We start from the raw sequence: 17,280 nt of genomic DNA on the forward strand, positions 1-17,280 counted from the left end.
TCTATAGTCCTCAGTTTGTGATAATGTGATTAATGTGATTTAGACCATGTCACAGCAGGCAGGGCCCAGGGAGGCTGCAAAGTGTGTCTGAAACCAGGGGTCTCAGCAGGCATGGCCCAGCCAGGGAGTGAAGACAGGAGGACCAGAGGCCCCTGGGATCAAAGCCCCTACGGCCCAGTTGCACACCTGTTCAGTAGGCTGGGATCAGGTGGCGTTGCCCTGCCCCGAAGTACACACGGAGTGTGCGTCCCAAATGGTAATCTATTCCCTATATAGTGTACTACTTTTGACTAGAACCCAATGGGTCCTGGTCAAAAGTAGTGCACTAAATAGGGAATAGGGTGCCATTTGGGATGCACATGGAGGCTGCCAGGCACCTCCATATACCCCTGTAGAGAGGCACTGAGAGTCCCAGCAGGAGCCAGGAAGCCCTGCCTGATTGATGATGGGGAGCCTGGTCCAGGGATTTGTGTGTCCTGGGTCCATTACAGTCCCAAATAGAACCCTATTCCCTGTATAGTGCACTACTTTTGACCAGGGCCATGTCCACTATATAGGGATGGGAATAGGCTGCCATTTGAGACACAGACATGCTAGTGACTGGCCAGGGACGGAGAGGGAGGGAGGTGCGGACAGGACTGTGGGGGGAGGCTTGTCTGGACCTATCACGTTACGCTGAAATCAAACCCCTCACACAACAATCACCAGACGACAGCTGTTGCCAGCCTCGGCCCGCCAGGCCAGTCCCAGATGGCATACCGTGACTGGTCAGAGCATATGTACGTAAACAAGGAAAATACCATTCCATTAAATACAAAACTATCTCGGTTAATGAATCATTACTGTAGGCAATCTTAACAGATTTTTCCGTAAATTACCAAAACAATACGCAAAGGGAGGATGATGCAATTGCAATAAACAAGAACTATGTCTGTCGATTAAGGTATGTCGAAAACATATTCCAAGTGAGACATTCTTCTCTGCCAGACAGTAATAACTACAGGATGATTCAAGGCATTCGGCCAGCCGCCTGCGTCGAGCATTCTGAATGCAATTTCATGACCCTTAAATGATGTTTCACGACCAAACATTCATCAATACATCAGCATAGTAGATAATGATACTTCCATAACCAATGTATGTACAGCCTCCTGGTATGAAACTGTCTTTAGCCCAGCAGTAGAACACAGCTGTCAGAGACCTCTCTCTTTACACCTCCATCCAGTCAGTCAGACCTGACACCATTACACACATGTGCACGCGTACACACCTAGACCCGCGCGCACACACCTCTAGCCCTCAGTAGCCCAGCAGCAGGAACCAGGACCAGGGTGTTTTCCTTCATTGACAGAACTCATTATGAGCCTAAAAGTCCTCAGTGACTCAGAGCTAACTCAAAACATCCTTCAATTAGCCAGCTAGTAAGAGTAATCTATCAAAACATTCTCCCTCCCTCTGCAAATAATAATAACGGGCAATTACTTTCAGCATGAACGCAGCAGACACTTTATCATAACAGAAATAGAGTTGGCTGGAGCAGCTGCCTGTAATAATGGATAATGCCTTTCAATACAAGCAGCCCTTTGTAGCTGGGTTGATATACTGTCGAAATAACCAAAGGGTGACTTGCCATATTCTATACTTAGGCCTGGGGAAACATGTCCCTGCATGCTCAACACAGGATGCTCAGCAACACAAACATCACTCGTCTACAGCAGAGAGACAGTACTACCCGAGCACTGAAAAGTCAAGGCTGTTGGAAAAGCCTTGCACTGCCTGGAACTTATCCCATGAACATTAAGATCTAGCTTCATCAGATATAGGTGTGTGTGTGTGTGTGTGTTGTCTGTATCATGGTTCTTTTTGGATCACTGCTCAGACAGAGGGGAAGAAGGGAACCTGTTGACTGCTCTTATCGCGGGCCCCACCGGCCTTCACCCTGCTGATCTGAGGGCCGATGGGGAGCCTCTCCACTGCACCTGATGCTAATCAGTCTGCCTCCAACCTCCAACTCCAGGTCACACACAGAGACACACACACCCACCGAGACACACACACCTCAAATGGGCCCAGCAGAACACAGCAGGCAGATAAGACGTCAGGGGCAGATACGGCTTCATAGGATGATAGTAATCAGGGTCTGATAAAGTGGGCTGCAGGGATGCAGAGGAGCACAACACCGCCTCAAGGAGCGAGAACGAAGCAGACCCAAATCTTTTCCAGATGAGTTTAAGCGGACGCAGTCCTCACAACTCCCCGCCTCCATCGCCGAATACATTCACGTCACGTACAGTAAGCCTACTGAGCCGCCTGGGGACAGCAAGTCTAGATGTGGCATCACATAACTACATATCCATTCAACATGTTAAAGGATCCTTCAGATTATAGGGTGTCAGTCTGCACGATTCAAATGAACCATACGTCTATAATATGTGTGCTCAGCATAAACACACTGTCAGGACACCCAGGAGGAGATATGTTTGAAGAGATAGCTGTGTCAGTGCTTGTTTTGACATCTGACTCTGGTGATAGTTGGCTCCCATCGCTGCTGGGTTATTACCAGGCAGATGACTAGAGGAATGTTGTTCTCGGCTACTACCCGAACCCTATTCCAAGAGAACCTGTTTGGAATGGAAGGCCCCAAAAAATTGTCAAAGACTCAAGTCACCCAGGTCATAGACTGTTCTCTCTGCTAACGCACGGCAAGCGGTACCGGAGCGTCAAGTCTAGGTCCAAAAGGCTCCTTAACAGTTTCTACCCCCAATCCATAAGACTGTTGAACAATTAATCAAATGGCCACCCAGACTATTTGCATTGACCCCCCTTTGTTTTTACACTGCTGCTACTCGCTGTTTATTATCTATGCATAGTCACATTACCCCTACCTACATGTACAAATTACCTCGACTAACTTGCACCCCCGCACACTGATTCAGTACCGGTACCCCATGTATATAGCCTTGTTATTATTTTATTGTGCTACTTTTTTTCCTTTAGTTTATTTAGTAAATATTTTCTAAACTCTATTTTCTTATAAACTGCATTGTTGGTTAAGGGCTTGTAAGTAAGCATTTTACAGTAAGGTCTACTACACCTGTTGTATTTGGCTCATGTGACAAATAACATTTGATTTGAATGGAATTGTCTCCTTGTTAGAATGCGTTCTCTAATAACTCTGTTACTAGAGAGAGAGAGAGTTAGAGAGAGAGTAATGCTGGAATTGTGTTCATGTACAGTACAGTATGTAGCTTGACCTGTTTCTTGCCCTTAGGATTGTCTCTGCGATCGACTGTTAGTGCCTCAGGAGCTGTTATACTCCTTTCCTTTAGAAGCTGTGACTTGGGGGCTGTACTGCCAGTCACCCTCCAGGCAGAGCTCCGAGCAGCTATCGGAGAATTCCACCTGATAAAACAATCATCTGCTCAGCCTCACGCTGATCCGCGGCCAAGAGCGTCTCGTTTGATGTTTGCCTCTGGTAAGTTGATTAGACAAAGATGGCCTGTGTGAGAGACAGAGAGATATATACTGCTGGCCGGGCCCTCTCCCTGACTGTTTATTTTCAGCCCTATCAGCCAATCATATGGCCAGACCCAGACATGGACTTGCATCCCAAATGGCACCCTATTCCCTATACAGTGCATACTTTTGAAAGGGCCTGGACAAAATGTGTGACCTAAATAGGGGAAAGGGTGCCATTTGGGACACAGCCCTACACTAGGGCAAGGAGCTTCGCTCAGACCTCTACTGTTTATCTCTCTGCTGCTACGACAGAATGACGTTTGTTTTTCAGAAAGTATCTGTGCTTATTTTTGTGTAACAGACGCCAGCGACATGGGAAACACCACCTCGAGGAAATGCCAGCATGATATTTCCCACGATGCCCCTCACTGCGATAGCAGTGGATGTGTTGGTGGCAGAGATGGAGCTAGAGGTGTGAAAGCCACTTTGACACTTTGATATGTCCTCTTAAACTTAAATTAATAGCGTGTATTCGCTTTGTTTATTAGAGACGGGATTCTATTTGAGCCAGGCATCTATTTCCTTAATGCACACAGTTTTTGCTCAATACAATGTTGAAAAAACTACCACACTGTTTATTGTAACCAGTATGACCAAATCCATTGCAGTCAGATCAGAAGTGCAAAGGTTGCCTACCATACATCACCGATTTCGCAAGATCTCACGCAAGATTTAACATTTGTCCACGTCCCCCAGTTGAAATTGATGCCTAAACCTAACCGTCAAATGTTTTATGCTTAACTGCATTTTTTCCCTGTTTTAACAAACTTAACCTTACCATGTGATCTTGGTATCACTAAAGTTCATTCGTAAAACAATTTATTTAGACCCGCCGTTTATTCGAAACAGGTGTTTATTTGCTGAAATGTGTGCCAATGCCCGGCTATTAAAAGGGATGGGCGGCTATTTGAGACTGTTTCATTTAAGTTTTACGGTAGTTCATGAAAGAACACATGGAGAAACGCTAAAACCGGACACCAAAACATGTTCACAAAGGCTCGTGGCAACAGTAGAAATGTAGACTTCCAATGAGCGCTAAAGAGAAACAACTTTTACACCTATGGGTCAAACCCCATCCAGAAAAAGGTAAGTAGCAACACAATCCTAGGGGTTTAAGACCTGGRTGAAATATGAGCACATGGCAAGTCTGGTAATACAGTTTACTGTTCCCCTCTTTTCCTCCCTATTCTCTTGCTCTCTATGACTCTGGGATACTTATTAACATTAGAAGTGGTGCATCTAATCTTGTGCAAATGTGCCACAAAATAATGATGTCCCTTATCTGAGACCAGTATTCCCCTCCCGCGCTGCTGTGCACACAGCCACAACCTGGTACTTACAGGTCTTATCAGGGATCTGCTGGTGGAGAATGAGCGCTTTGTTCCCCCTATTCTAGGCTAGTGCCTTTCCAGTCCGCTGGCTTGTCTCTGCTACCTCACTGAGACATACCCTCAAACGGGAGGGAGGGAGGGAGGGAGGGAGGGAGGGAGGGAGGGAGGGCTTTGATCTGATACTTTGATCCCGGTTGGTCAACATAGACTGATGACATCATAGCTGTTAAGTACATAAAAGCTATAGTGGCCGTTAAACCTGGAACTAAAGGATTACAAATTATAGCCCACTGACCCAGAGTCAAAAGAAAACACTGCCATTTGATGGAGAGAAAAACAGATTGTCACATATTACAGCCAGTTCTTTGTTGAAGGTGGTGATGATTGAAAAAGCAGGCTTAGTGATGATTGAAGAAGCAGGCTAGGATGTGTGATCTGTGAGCTGATTGGGCGCTTTCTTTACAAAATATACCGACGTTCTCTTGAGTGATGGGGCAAAGTTTTATGGCTCAGTCCATCCGATCTCGATCTGAAGGAAGCTCAAGCCAGGAGCATCAGTCAGTCCTTCTGAAGTCTCATCAAATACAYCCAGCTCCCCCCTATCTCTCTCGCTCGTTCTCTCTTTCTTTCTTTGCTCAGAGACATACAGTAAGTACTGTAGCTTCTTTGATCTAGAATTTCTAAAGCAGGAGATGTGTGCCTTGATGTCTTTGGTTACAGTGAGAAGTCCTGCTACGATTCTATTCATCAATAAGTCAATGAAGAAAGGTGAATATTTCAGCTCAGCACTGTCCAGACAGAAGGACAACAGCAATTCTAATTCACAAAAGTTTCACAAAATGCGTGATATATTTCAGTACTTGGTTTCGTTGTAGGTACAGTAAGTGTCAATCGATTGGTTTTCCTCCAAGCCATAGTGCAGTAATTGACCAGAGCTGGTGTTGTGTTCCATCAGAAATGTTTTGTTATTGTTTGAACAGTYACACAGAAGTAAAAATGTGAGCTTATCACTGTCAGAGTCATACCCGCATGCAGTCACCACCGAGGTGTTCTGTTTCACTTAATTTGCCAATTTATCTGTGCAGTATTGGACAGCAGCCAGGAGGCAATGTATTGTGAAGCAGGCAAGTGCAGCTGTGCATTTCTCTCTGTTATTGGAAGGATAAGGGCCCAGACCCCCTGACTGTATCCCAAATGGCACTCTATTCCRTACATAGTGCACTACTTTMGWCKAAAGCCCAAGTAGTGCACCATACAGGAAGTAGTGTGCTATTTGGGATGCAACCTCTGACTGGTTTATGCCCATACAGAATGGGTTCACTGGGAGCATGGCAGGAAACTATTCATTTCTCTCACTTCTGGAGTGAAAACGTAGAGGAACTCAAAAAAACGTTTGAGGGTTTCACACGTAGATGTGGAGAAGATATAGAGTAGGCCTGACAGAATGCAGCTGGTGTGTGTGTGTGGGGGGGGGGTATACAGTGCCTTCGGAAAGTATTCAGACCCCTTGACTTTTTCCACATGTTGTTACATTACAGCCTTATTCTAAAATTGATTAAATAGTTTCCCCCCCTCAATAATCTACAAACAATACCCCATAATGGCAAAGCAAAAACAGGTTATTAGAATAAATAAAATTTAAATAAATTACATTTACATAAGTATTCAGACCCTACTCAGTACTTTGTTGAAGCACCTTTGGCAGCGATTTCAGCATCGAGTCTTCTTGGGTATGATGCCACAAGCTTGGCACACCTGTATTTGGGGAGTTTCTCCCATTCTTTTCTGCAGATCCTCTCAAGCTCTGTCATGTTGGATGGGGAGCGTTGCTGCACAGGTCTGAACACTTTCCGAAATCACTGTATGTGTGTGTGTACGTCCTGTTCCTCTTCCTGCTTTTTGTCCTGTTTCCTCTAAGCCCATCCTTGTAACCATGGGAACCAGATGCATGTCTCTGCATGGATATCAGGATGGAGATATTATGGAGCACATCCTGGTAACTAGAGAGACTCATGCAACTAAACCTATTTACATTAATATCTTGAACCTATACCCAATGTCCAATTAGAAGAAGCATTTTCGAGGAACACTATTTACAAATAGGCTTGACTGTATGGAAGATCATGGGTTTATACGGATCTTATGGTCCATCAATACCCCTGTGTAGACAGTGGACCTTGGAGGTGCACTGTCTGTACATACAAGGTGTTACTACTGGGTGGAAGTTGGGTTTACAGGGAGCTCTGTACGTGGACATATCTGTGTACTTGACTGACCCTGGCTGCTGTACAGTCAGTTCAAAACAGAAAACGACATGTTCCACATCGGCCCCTGAGCCCAAACAGCCCAGTCAGAGAAGAGCGTTTCAGCCGGAGCAGGCCACAAGACCCCTGCTTGTGCTGCAGGCCAGGCCAATCCACTCTCTAAACATCAAAACACACACACACACACAGTCCGTTCTGCGGCCAAGACGCCACTTCCTCTCCCATCACGAGAGGCAGAGAAGAAACCAGGAAAAACAACTCTCCATAATCACTGCCTGCCCTGACTGACCAGCCACCTCTGTGCTGACTCTGACAACAACAAGCATCCGAAATACACTCCAAAGCAAACAGAGGAAAAGCCTCATTACGTAGAGTGGAGGGTGATGAATGTGCATGCCTCCTGAAAGGACTGAATGAAATGTATTTGAGTGTCGGTATCAGCAAACTTTCCCTCGTGTTCGTCTCAATACGGAGGCCAGCTAGCCATCTTAACTCAAGGAGACAGTAGATGCATGATTGCAATTTGATGTTGGTAACAGAAGCGGAGACAGACTAGGCAGAATTAGTCAACCAGTTGTCCAGTGAAATGTTTATGTGTCCGAGTATCTCCTCCATCTGCCACTGAAGGTCATGATCATGGGCAGCTTGTGTACGTGTCATGCACAGCTTGTGTACATGTCATGGGCAGCCAGTGAAACCAAACTCTGGGCCCTGCCTGGGCATAATGCCGAATTCACGTGCTAGTCGGAACTAGGAAACTCAAAATGTTCGACTTGCACGTGTATAACTACAACCAATTAGCAACAAATCAGCAAGTCGGAAATTTCACCGTTCCCTAGTTCTGACTAGCATGTGAACATGGCATAAAACACAGTGGATTATGACTGAAGGACAAGCGAGGATGGAAGGCAAGACAGAGACAGAAACTGCATCCCAAATGGCACCCTAACCCCCAGTAATAGTGCACTACTTTTGAGCAGGGTCCATAGGGCTGCCATTTGGGACACAAACTGAGACTACTGAAGGTACTGATGGACACATCTGCGCCCCCGTCTTAGGTAGGAAGGCCAGCCGTTATAATGTCAAGGAAAAGGATTGTTGTCTATGAGCCAAACGGCAGGCTGCCAGGTGTCCTTAGTTCGTTACAACGCTTATCTCCACAGAAATACCCCCCAACGGTCACAGGCAGAACCAGTGCAGGGCCAACTTATCTCTATCTCTCTCTGCTTGAGACGGAGTGGCCTTCTGCAGCCAAGGACAGGGTCAGGAGGGGTGGGTGGAGGGTGGGGATAGAGGGGTTGACCAGGGACAACAGGATTTATGCCTAGGCTCTTCCACAATCCACCACCCTAGAATTCTAGAGCAATTCAGCACGTTCTGTTCTATCCCGMTAAGTAGCCCAGCAATTCTTCAACAGCAGAACGGAGTGTGCGAATCATCATCATCATCCATACATGGATGAAGTTGTTGAGCAAAGAATTGGGACACATCTTGGAACTGACCCAAAACAAACTGCTTAGGGGGGTTAATGCAATATTCACCCACATAAAAAAAGACCACAGTTTACTATTGAATACTACAGTACCTACTATAGAACACTATACTACACACTGTATTATCCCTTGATAATTTGTAGTACTTAGTACAGAATTGTGTTGTATACTGTAGAATACTATAGTAAATACTACAGTATTATCCACAAAAAAACACTATATTAAATACTACAGAAATGTCCACAAAAACACAACTTTTTTTTACTTCAGCATTTCATTTGCGTATACCCTGCCCTTTCCCATACCCCAATTTTTTKCACCCGTAAGTGAGAAACGTACATGCCAAGTACAGACCATATATTGTGAATATACAACACATGTAAAAAGTTTGYTCTTTTTTGGTTACTACATGATTTCATAGTTTTGATGTCTTCACTATTCACAAAAATAGCAAAAATAAAGAAAAAGCCTGGAATGAGTAGGTGTGTCCAAAWTTTTGACTGGTACTGTATATAGAACCAACCCAGAATCATCCAACACCATCAGAACTTCACAAGGAGTGAGCGGACCACAGGGTCTAGGGCTTCCTTGCGTGTTTGCTTGCTCTTCGGGTTGTTTTTCCTCCCCTCTACAGATCCTGACCCAGCACCAGTCCCAGTTCCTGTTTTTCTCCCAGACCCACAGTTCTAGAACCAGCACCAACCTCTGGTTTTCCAGCCCTGGTATCAGCACGATTTCCAACCCTGCCCCAACACCAGCATCAACCCTGAACACAGCCCCAACACCAGCACCAACCCTGGACACAGCCCCAACACCAGCATCAACCCTGGACACAGCCCCAACACCAGCATCAACCCTGGACACAGCCCCAACACCAGCACCAACCCTGGACACAGCCCCAACACCAGCACCAACCCTGGACAAAGCACCGACCAACCACAACTGCCTCCTTCATCCCTCCCAGAACAACACTAACACAAGGTCAAACACTCCACCAGACCAACCATGACTGACTGACAAATTGATGGACTGATGATTCTTTCATGTTATTTGAAAGAATGCATTTGTTTTTTGGTAATTGTTAGTTTTACTTTTGATTTGATTAATTTAAGTTGGATTGGTTATTTATTGTTTGAATTGTTTATTATTTTGAAGTTCAACTAAATTGTATTTAATTTGGAATTTGAACATGTAATGAATTTACATTTGAGTATTTCTTCAGTAGACCCCCCCCTCCCCCAACATTTCTATGTCAAAGATAATAAATCAAAAAGACTTCAGTAAATAATACAGTCTGCAAAAACGCTACATTAATTACTGTAGTATTCCTACCATAGTAAACACTATAGCATTTCTTTTCATGTGGGTCTCAACGATGTGAAATGAAACTCATTCAATTAAATACACTCTTTGCAACGATGACAAGGACAAGCATTTCCCATGACATTTGAACATGTCCCCTTTTCTCTCCCTCAGTGGAAGACATCACTTATATAAAGTACCATCTATTAGTCTGATGTACAGTCCAGCTAATGCAGAAGGAAGATTAACAAATGACAAAGTCACAAAAACATTAACACTGGCCAAGATGACAAAGAAAATTACATTAGATATATTACGTCTGAGAATTTCACTAGCAAAACAAGCCCACTCAAATGTTGACATAAGGAATGTGTGTGCTTGGACTATGGGTTTGGTGGGCTCTGTACCTCCCAAGCAGAATTAGTTGACAGTAAAATATGTCATTATTTGGGTGGTGACACCAAGCAGGAGAAGTCTCTAAAGAGAAAATAATTGCAGGACATTAGACAGCTAAACTCTCATGGGGTATCCTCATTGCTCAGCGTCAAGAGCACCACCTCAACACTGCAGAGTGAGAAAGAGAGGCCTTGGAGTCCCAAACCGCACCCTTTTCCCAACACAGTGCACTACTTTTGACCAGAGCCTAGCTCTGTTCAAAAGCAGTGCACTACTGTATATAGGGAGTTCGGTGCAATTTTGGACACATCCTTGGTTTCCCCATTATGTCTCTGGTTGTGTATCAGTCTCCAGACCAGAAAGATCCCAGATGTAGAAACTGTAGTGAACGTCAAAGGGCCCTCTCTGGCCTTTGTCCCACTTTTCCCCAATCTCTACCTCAAATCAAAGAGGCCCAATAATTGGGCAGGAGATATCAAAGACCAACAAATACCTGAGAGGGTGGAATGCGCTGGTAAGCGGTGAGTGGAACAATCTTATCTTCCAGCCACTGTAGACACAACCTCATGCAGATTGGGGGGTTGTAGGAATATCTCTGCCACACTTCATAATCTCTCTTGACACAAGCATATGTTGCTGCTCTTGGTTGGTTGGTTGACCCAACTGCTGCGTTGCAGGCATTGGGTCACTTACTTGAGTTGTTTTCTTTWAAAACTGCTGGGTTATTGCCCCTAGGTGCTGGGTTATTGATGCTGGGTTATTGCACTCAGAAGACTAGATACAGGGCTTAGTAGGGGGCGTGGCTTTCAGATAGTTATTTTGGCCACCCGTGAAAGTACATGTCATTCTGGTTCATCTGTTCTGTTGTATAGTTAGCACATGTTAAGGTTGAACACTGACACTTTTTTTTGCTTTAATGAGGCTTACACAAGTGCATGAATTTCTTACGAGCCCATGCACATCCATCCCAATGTTGGGTTATGTAAATCATGCATATGCCAAAATTGTATCTCAATGTTGGGCTATGTAAATAATAATGTTATGAATTTTATATTAGAATATGTAACGGGGGAAAAAATATAGGAAACTTGAATTATACAAACTTAACATGATGAGAAGGGATTACATTTACTCTTACGGGTGGCCAAAAATAATTATCTGAAAGCCACGGATTTGGAGTAATGACAGGTATGGCATCATGCAGACTTCACTTTGCTGCATACATTCCTTTTCAGTGTAACAATTACTTCAATGTGTTCAATAACATTGTGTTTATACTATGGTATTCTATTGTTGAACATCGCTCTTGATCCTTATTGGGAAATGTGTTGATACGTTTCAATGGAAACTTTTAATTATTTGACCTCAAGCTTGTTCTTTACAGTCTGTTTTCACCATAAAGGCAGTACGACTTGATGAAGCTAATTAATCACAAAATCTAAATGCTATTCTATCACAAGGTTTCATTCCAAAAGGTTTAGCTACTTCAGTTACATAAACATTACTGTAGTAGTCATTCAATCACTAGTAGCGGCCATTTAAACAGTGCTCAGTAGAAGCAGAGATGGCTTTAGTACAAAATCGCAATGCCCATTCCCACTTGGAACAATAATGTAAAGAGTGTAATAACAGACCTTAACACATCTCAAATATGACTTACTATCCCATCTCCTATCTATACTACTTACTAGATATTTAATACTTATTTCTAGTCCTATCTATACTACTTACTTACAGTACTTAGGCTCATTGCTCCTTTGGGAGAATAGGTCACAGTGCAAGTCCTATCTATGCAATACAGTATTAACACTAACGTGTTATGATAGAATCACAAGAGTGGTGTCTTTATTTACCATGCTGACTCAACATAACACACCCAGCCTGACACCCAGCTCCTGTTCTTGTCTATGCATCTGGCCGTGGCAACATTTAGGTCTGCCTACCTCAGCAGTAAAATCCCCAGGGCAGGCTTCTTTTCACACTACCATGACTGAAGGAGTGGGCATACTTATCCTGACACAGCACAAGCACATCCTTCAGTCCGCAGGCTACAGAGAGATAGACTTATAGTCAAGCAAAAGTGAATGAAAACAGAGGGGAGCCTTGTCATTCAATAGCCTGATATAAGTCCTGAAAGAGAGAAGGGTAGATGGGTTCAGGCTTATAGGCACAGAGGTACGCACACTACAACTCTTAGGATCGGGAGAGCTAAGGAGTGTCTTGTTCAACCGTTATTAAACATGTATACTCATCTCCTCAAGTATTTACCGCTTAGCCCTTCTTGAAAATGCGTGGATATCATTTTGGATCCTCATTTTAAGAGCCATAAAAGAATGTGATGACAGGCTTCTTTTCTGTCTGGCAACAGTGTGAGGAGGTGCAGAGGCTAAGTAAGGGGTTCGTTGAAACACAGCCATCGAGATAGCTGGGGGAGATAACATTTTCTCTGATTTAGTTTTATTGATGTTGCCGAGCCCTTCAACAACAATGCCTGTGTCCCAAATGGCACCATATTCCCTATATAGTGCACAAAAAAAGTAGTGCACTTTGTTGGGGAATAGGGTGTCATTTGGGACGCAGCGGTGCAGCCCTACAACAACAATCTGATCTCCCAGAGATGTTTACAATCTTCTGCTGCGTTGCTTTGGCCAACAAGCCTTTCTTCGGCTTCCTGTCGGCACCAGGGGGGAAGGAACGGACGCCATTTGCTGGGCCCCTGATTACAATGGGGGCAGAAGAGGGCAGTGGATAGATGTACCAGATAGAGTGTTCTCTACTGTATCTGACAGCACCATGGAAGGAGCAGCTCACGGGGATAAGAGGCCTGGGTGCATGGTGGTGAGAGACAGAAGAGCCATCCATCTTTACACTGATAACCAATGCCTGGGAAGTGTTCAACAGGCACAAAAAAAGAAGAACACGATGTGAAACAGGGAGGTACTACCTGTCCAATAAAAAAAACACTTGTTTACGGTGTTGAAACATTTGCTTTATCGAACATGACCCACCCAGCTCTCTGATGCATCAATAACATCCCTCTGGGTCAAGCATTCAAACTCCTATTAACAGCAACATACAAACACAGTATAAAATCTATGCAGCTGATAACACCTACAGTTGAAGTCGGAAGTTTACATACACTTAGGTTGGAGTCATTAAAACTCGTTTTCAACAAATCCACAATTGTCTTGTTAACAAACTGTAGTTTTGGCAAGTCGGTTAGGACATCTACTTTGTGCATGACACAAGTAATGTTTCCAACATTTGTTTACAGACAGATTATTTCACTTATAATTCACTGTAATCACAATTCCAGTGGGTCAGAAGTTTACATACACTAAGTTAACTGTGCCTTTAGACAGCTTGGAAAATTCCAGAAAATGTGTCATGGCTTCTGATAAGCTAATTTACATAATTTGAGTCAATTGGAGGTGTACCTGTGGATGTATTTCAAGGCCTACCTTCAAACTCAGTGCCTCTTTGCTTGACAGCATGGGAAAATCAAAAGAAAATCAGCCAAGACCTCAGAAAGAAATTGTAGACCTCCACAAGTCTGGTTCATCCTTGGGAGCAATTTCCAAACGCCTGAAGGTACCACGTTCAACTGTACAAACAATAGTACGCAAGTATAAACACCATGGGACCACGCAGCCGTCATACCGCTCAGGAAGGAGACGCGCTCTGTCTCCTAGAGATGAACGTACTTTGGTGCAAACCAATCCCAGAACAACAGCAAAGGACATTGTGAAGATGCTGGAGGAAACAGGTACAAAGTATCTATATCCACAGTAAAATATGTCCTATATCGACATATCCTGAAAGGCTGCTCATCAAGGAAGAAGCTACTGCTTCAAAACCGCCATAAAAAAAGCCAGACTATGGTTTACAACTGCATATGGGGACAAAGATCGTACTTTTTGGAGAAATGTCCTCTGGTCTGATGAAACAAAAATAGAACTGTTTAGCCATAATGACCATCGTTATGTTTGGAGGAAAAAGGGGGAGGTTTGCAAGCCGAAGAACACCATCCCAACCGTGAAGCACGGGGGTGGCAGCATCATGTTGTGGGGGTGTTTTGCTGCAGGAAAGACTGGTGCACTTCACAATTCTGACATTTCACATTTTTTTAATAAAGTGGTGATCCTAACTGACCTAAGACAGAGAATTTTTACTAGGATTAAATGTCAGGAATTGTGAAAAACTGAGTTTAAATGTATTTGGCTAAGGTGTATGTAAACTTCTGACATCAACTGTAACTACTGTGTATTGTAAAATCTCCCCTACACTGAGCACTGCTTGTTTTCCTAGCTCCAACAGTGCAGTAGTATCTAACAATTCACAACAATACAAACAAATCTAAAAGTAAAATAATGAAATTAAGATATATATAAATATTAGGACGAGCAATGTCGGAGTAGCATTGACTAAAATATAGTAGAATAGAATACAGTATATACAGATGAGAAGTAAAGTACTATGTAAACATCCTCAGTTAAAGCTGCTGTTATTCTTGGAACGAGTACAATTTGAGAAGCGGAGGGTGTCCACTATCTTTTCTATTTCTATTTCTTCCTTCTCGTGTTAATAACATTTTGTGATCTTCTGACTGAATGTGAGCAGAGCAGCTGCTGACCAATGATAAAGTAAACCAGAAATGACGCACCTCTCCCCAGAAAGCTCTTGAGTTAGCCTAACTTAACAGACTTCCAGTCATTATGGCATCAATTAACTTGGTTCTTTAAACCTGAATGCCAACCCACACTGTTGTCTACTTTCTTAGGATGGCATACTGGCCATGGAACGATACGGATCGAGATAAAAAAGACGAGGTGACGTTTATTTTTTTACATGTGCTCACCTGCTGAGGCCACTAAACTCAAAATGACACCAGTGTTTTTGTTGACATCCGTGTTAATGTTACGGTAGAAACAGCATGCTGGGATGCACGTTGGATGTTTAGCTGTCTGACAGAGGTGTGCACTTTGGGTTACAGTTATAACAGTATACACAGGTGAGGATAGCGTGAGACTACAGTATATGTATATGACTCCCTGGACCTGGTGTGGCTGTTCTGGGTTAGCTCAGCCAGGTGGGTGACTGACCTCTGCAGGTGTGTCCTCTGGTCCGTCATATTATATACAGCATATTGTTATACATTGTATTGTATATAGGTGGTTACATTATATACAAGTATCTGACCTCTGTAGTCTTGTGGTCTGGCCTCTGAGGACCGTGGCCCCTCAGGTTGATGATGTGGACCTCTTGAGGTAGTCCTGTTGTGCCGCGGGAGGCACAGCCTGACAGGGCCGTGAAACTCTTTAGCAGGGCCTGCACCGGGTGGCCTACGCCGACTGGCAGCAGCTCACACGGGCTGCGTGACAACGGGCCTGTGGGGCAGAAAATAAAAAGGAGATGAGTGCCAACTCATGCAATTGTTTTTCAAGAATCCAAGATCACCAGCGTGTAGCTAGAGAATCTGCATGAAAAGAAACACGTACACTTTAACATCAACTGAAGTTCTAAAGAAAAAAAGCCAACAAACACAAGAGGCAAGTTTTCCACKCTGCAGCTTCGGTCCAACGAACTGGAGAGCACTTTATACGGAGGCTATGGAAACAATTTATAGACTGTTCATAATTAGAGTGTATGAATCAGCTGCTCTTTTATGAATGATGAGGGSAAATAAAGGAATGTCCGCATGCAACCATAATGAGTGGCATAATCATTATCTACATTGGGCGTAGCAAAATAAGACTGCCCGCGCACATTGTCCGGGCACAAAGCTCACTACTTCTCAAAGTAGGCCATTCTCTCCAGTCCACAGCCCACTACACAGCAGACTGGCTTCTCAACAAAGAGCAGCACCATGCTTTCTGACCCTCAACAGGCCACTAACACAGACTGGCCGCGCCTCTGAACAAAGCAGTGTCTAGCTAAGCTTCTACAGGCTGTTACGTGTCAGACCTATAATCAAGATGACCCAAAAGAGCCCCCCAATTATAATCCCCTTTATGTCACTTTTACCTCTTTCTCTTTTCCCGTAAATGTTCAGATCTGACCTTCCCTTAATTCCCTAATCCCCACAGGGGGTGGCCCACACTTCACACTTTAGTGCTCTTGTCTCTGGACAGCCCATAATTAGCCGTTATGACTGTGGTCAGTTACAGAACTTGCTGTGGAGATGTGGCGCTGGAGGTGTTCCTGTGAGAAGCATGTTAGATTGGTCTACAGTGTGTGTGTGTGTGTGTGCGTGTGTGTGTGTGTGTGTTTCCCTCCCACTGGTGCCCTGCAGCACAGAGAGACTGGTGAACTTGGACTTGGAGTACAACAAGAACGGATGGACTATAACAGGGATCAAGCAGTTGAACATAACGAGCACACTTGTTAACAAAACTTCCTTGAAGGGCTATCCTAAGAAGTTCATATTATGTTGGAGGTTGTGGGATTCCCTTTTCTCTCTCTCTGGATCAGAATCTTGCTTTTTCTATCTTTCATTTTACTCTACACTGATTAGCCTAATAGTGGTGCAGGTAACATTGTGAGGTCCTGTATATTACTAAAAACTGAAGATAATGCTTTAGGTAGCTAAAGTCAATCATAATAAATTATAATAAATAGGCAACAACTAGATCTCAAGACTGCCATAGATTATAGTTAGTCTGAGGGCAGTGGTCCAAAAATAGGGCCGTCTGCCCCTTTCCTCTCACTGCTGTCCATCCATCCATCCATGGCTGTCATGGAGAGGAAGAGTAGGACCAGTGAGACCTGTCAGTCATGCAGAGCCAAGCCCCAGCGTGGTCAGACCAGGGTTATGTCCCGAAGGGCATCATATTACCTGTATAGTGCACTATAAAAGTAGTATGAAAGCAGTGCAATTTATAGGAAATAGAGTGCTATTTGGCACGCATCCCAGGAGAGGACACTAAGTAACATAGTAATTTTACACACACACACACACACACACACACACACACA

General features: G+C 44.0%; 1 protein-coding gene across 1 annotated transcript in view; it reads right to left on the reverse strand.

Moving 5' to 3' along the window:
• Positions 1–17,280, reverse strand: part of LOC111972360 (transforming growth factor beta receptor type 3) — a 145,441-nt gene that overhangs the window by 76,428 nt on the left and 51,733 nt on the right. Inside the window, exon 3 of the mRNA XM_023999387.2 lies at positions 15,505–15,692. Coding sequence (XP_023855155.1) covers positions 15,505–15,692 — 188 coding nt within the window. The remainder of the gene's footprint in view (positions 1–15,504; positions 15,693–17,280) is intronic.

Source organism: Salvelinus sp. IW2-2015, linkage group LG13 (genome assembly GCF_002910315.2).
Source record: "Salvelinus sp. IW2-2015 linkage group LG13, ASM291031v2, whole genome shotgun sequence".
Lineage (NCBI taxonomy): Eukaryota > Metazoa > Chordata > Actinopteri > Salmoniformes > Salmonidae > Salvelinus > Salvelinus sp. IW2-2015.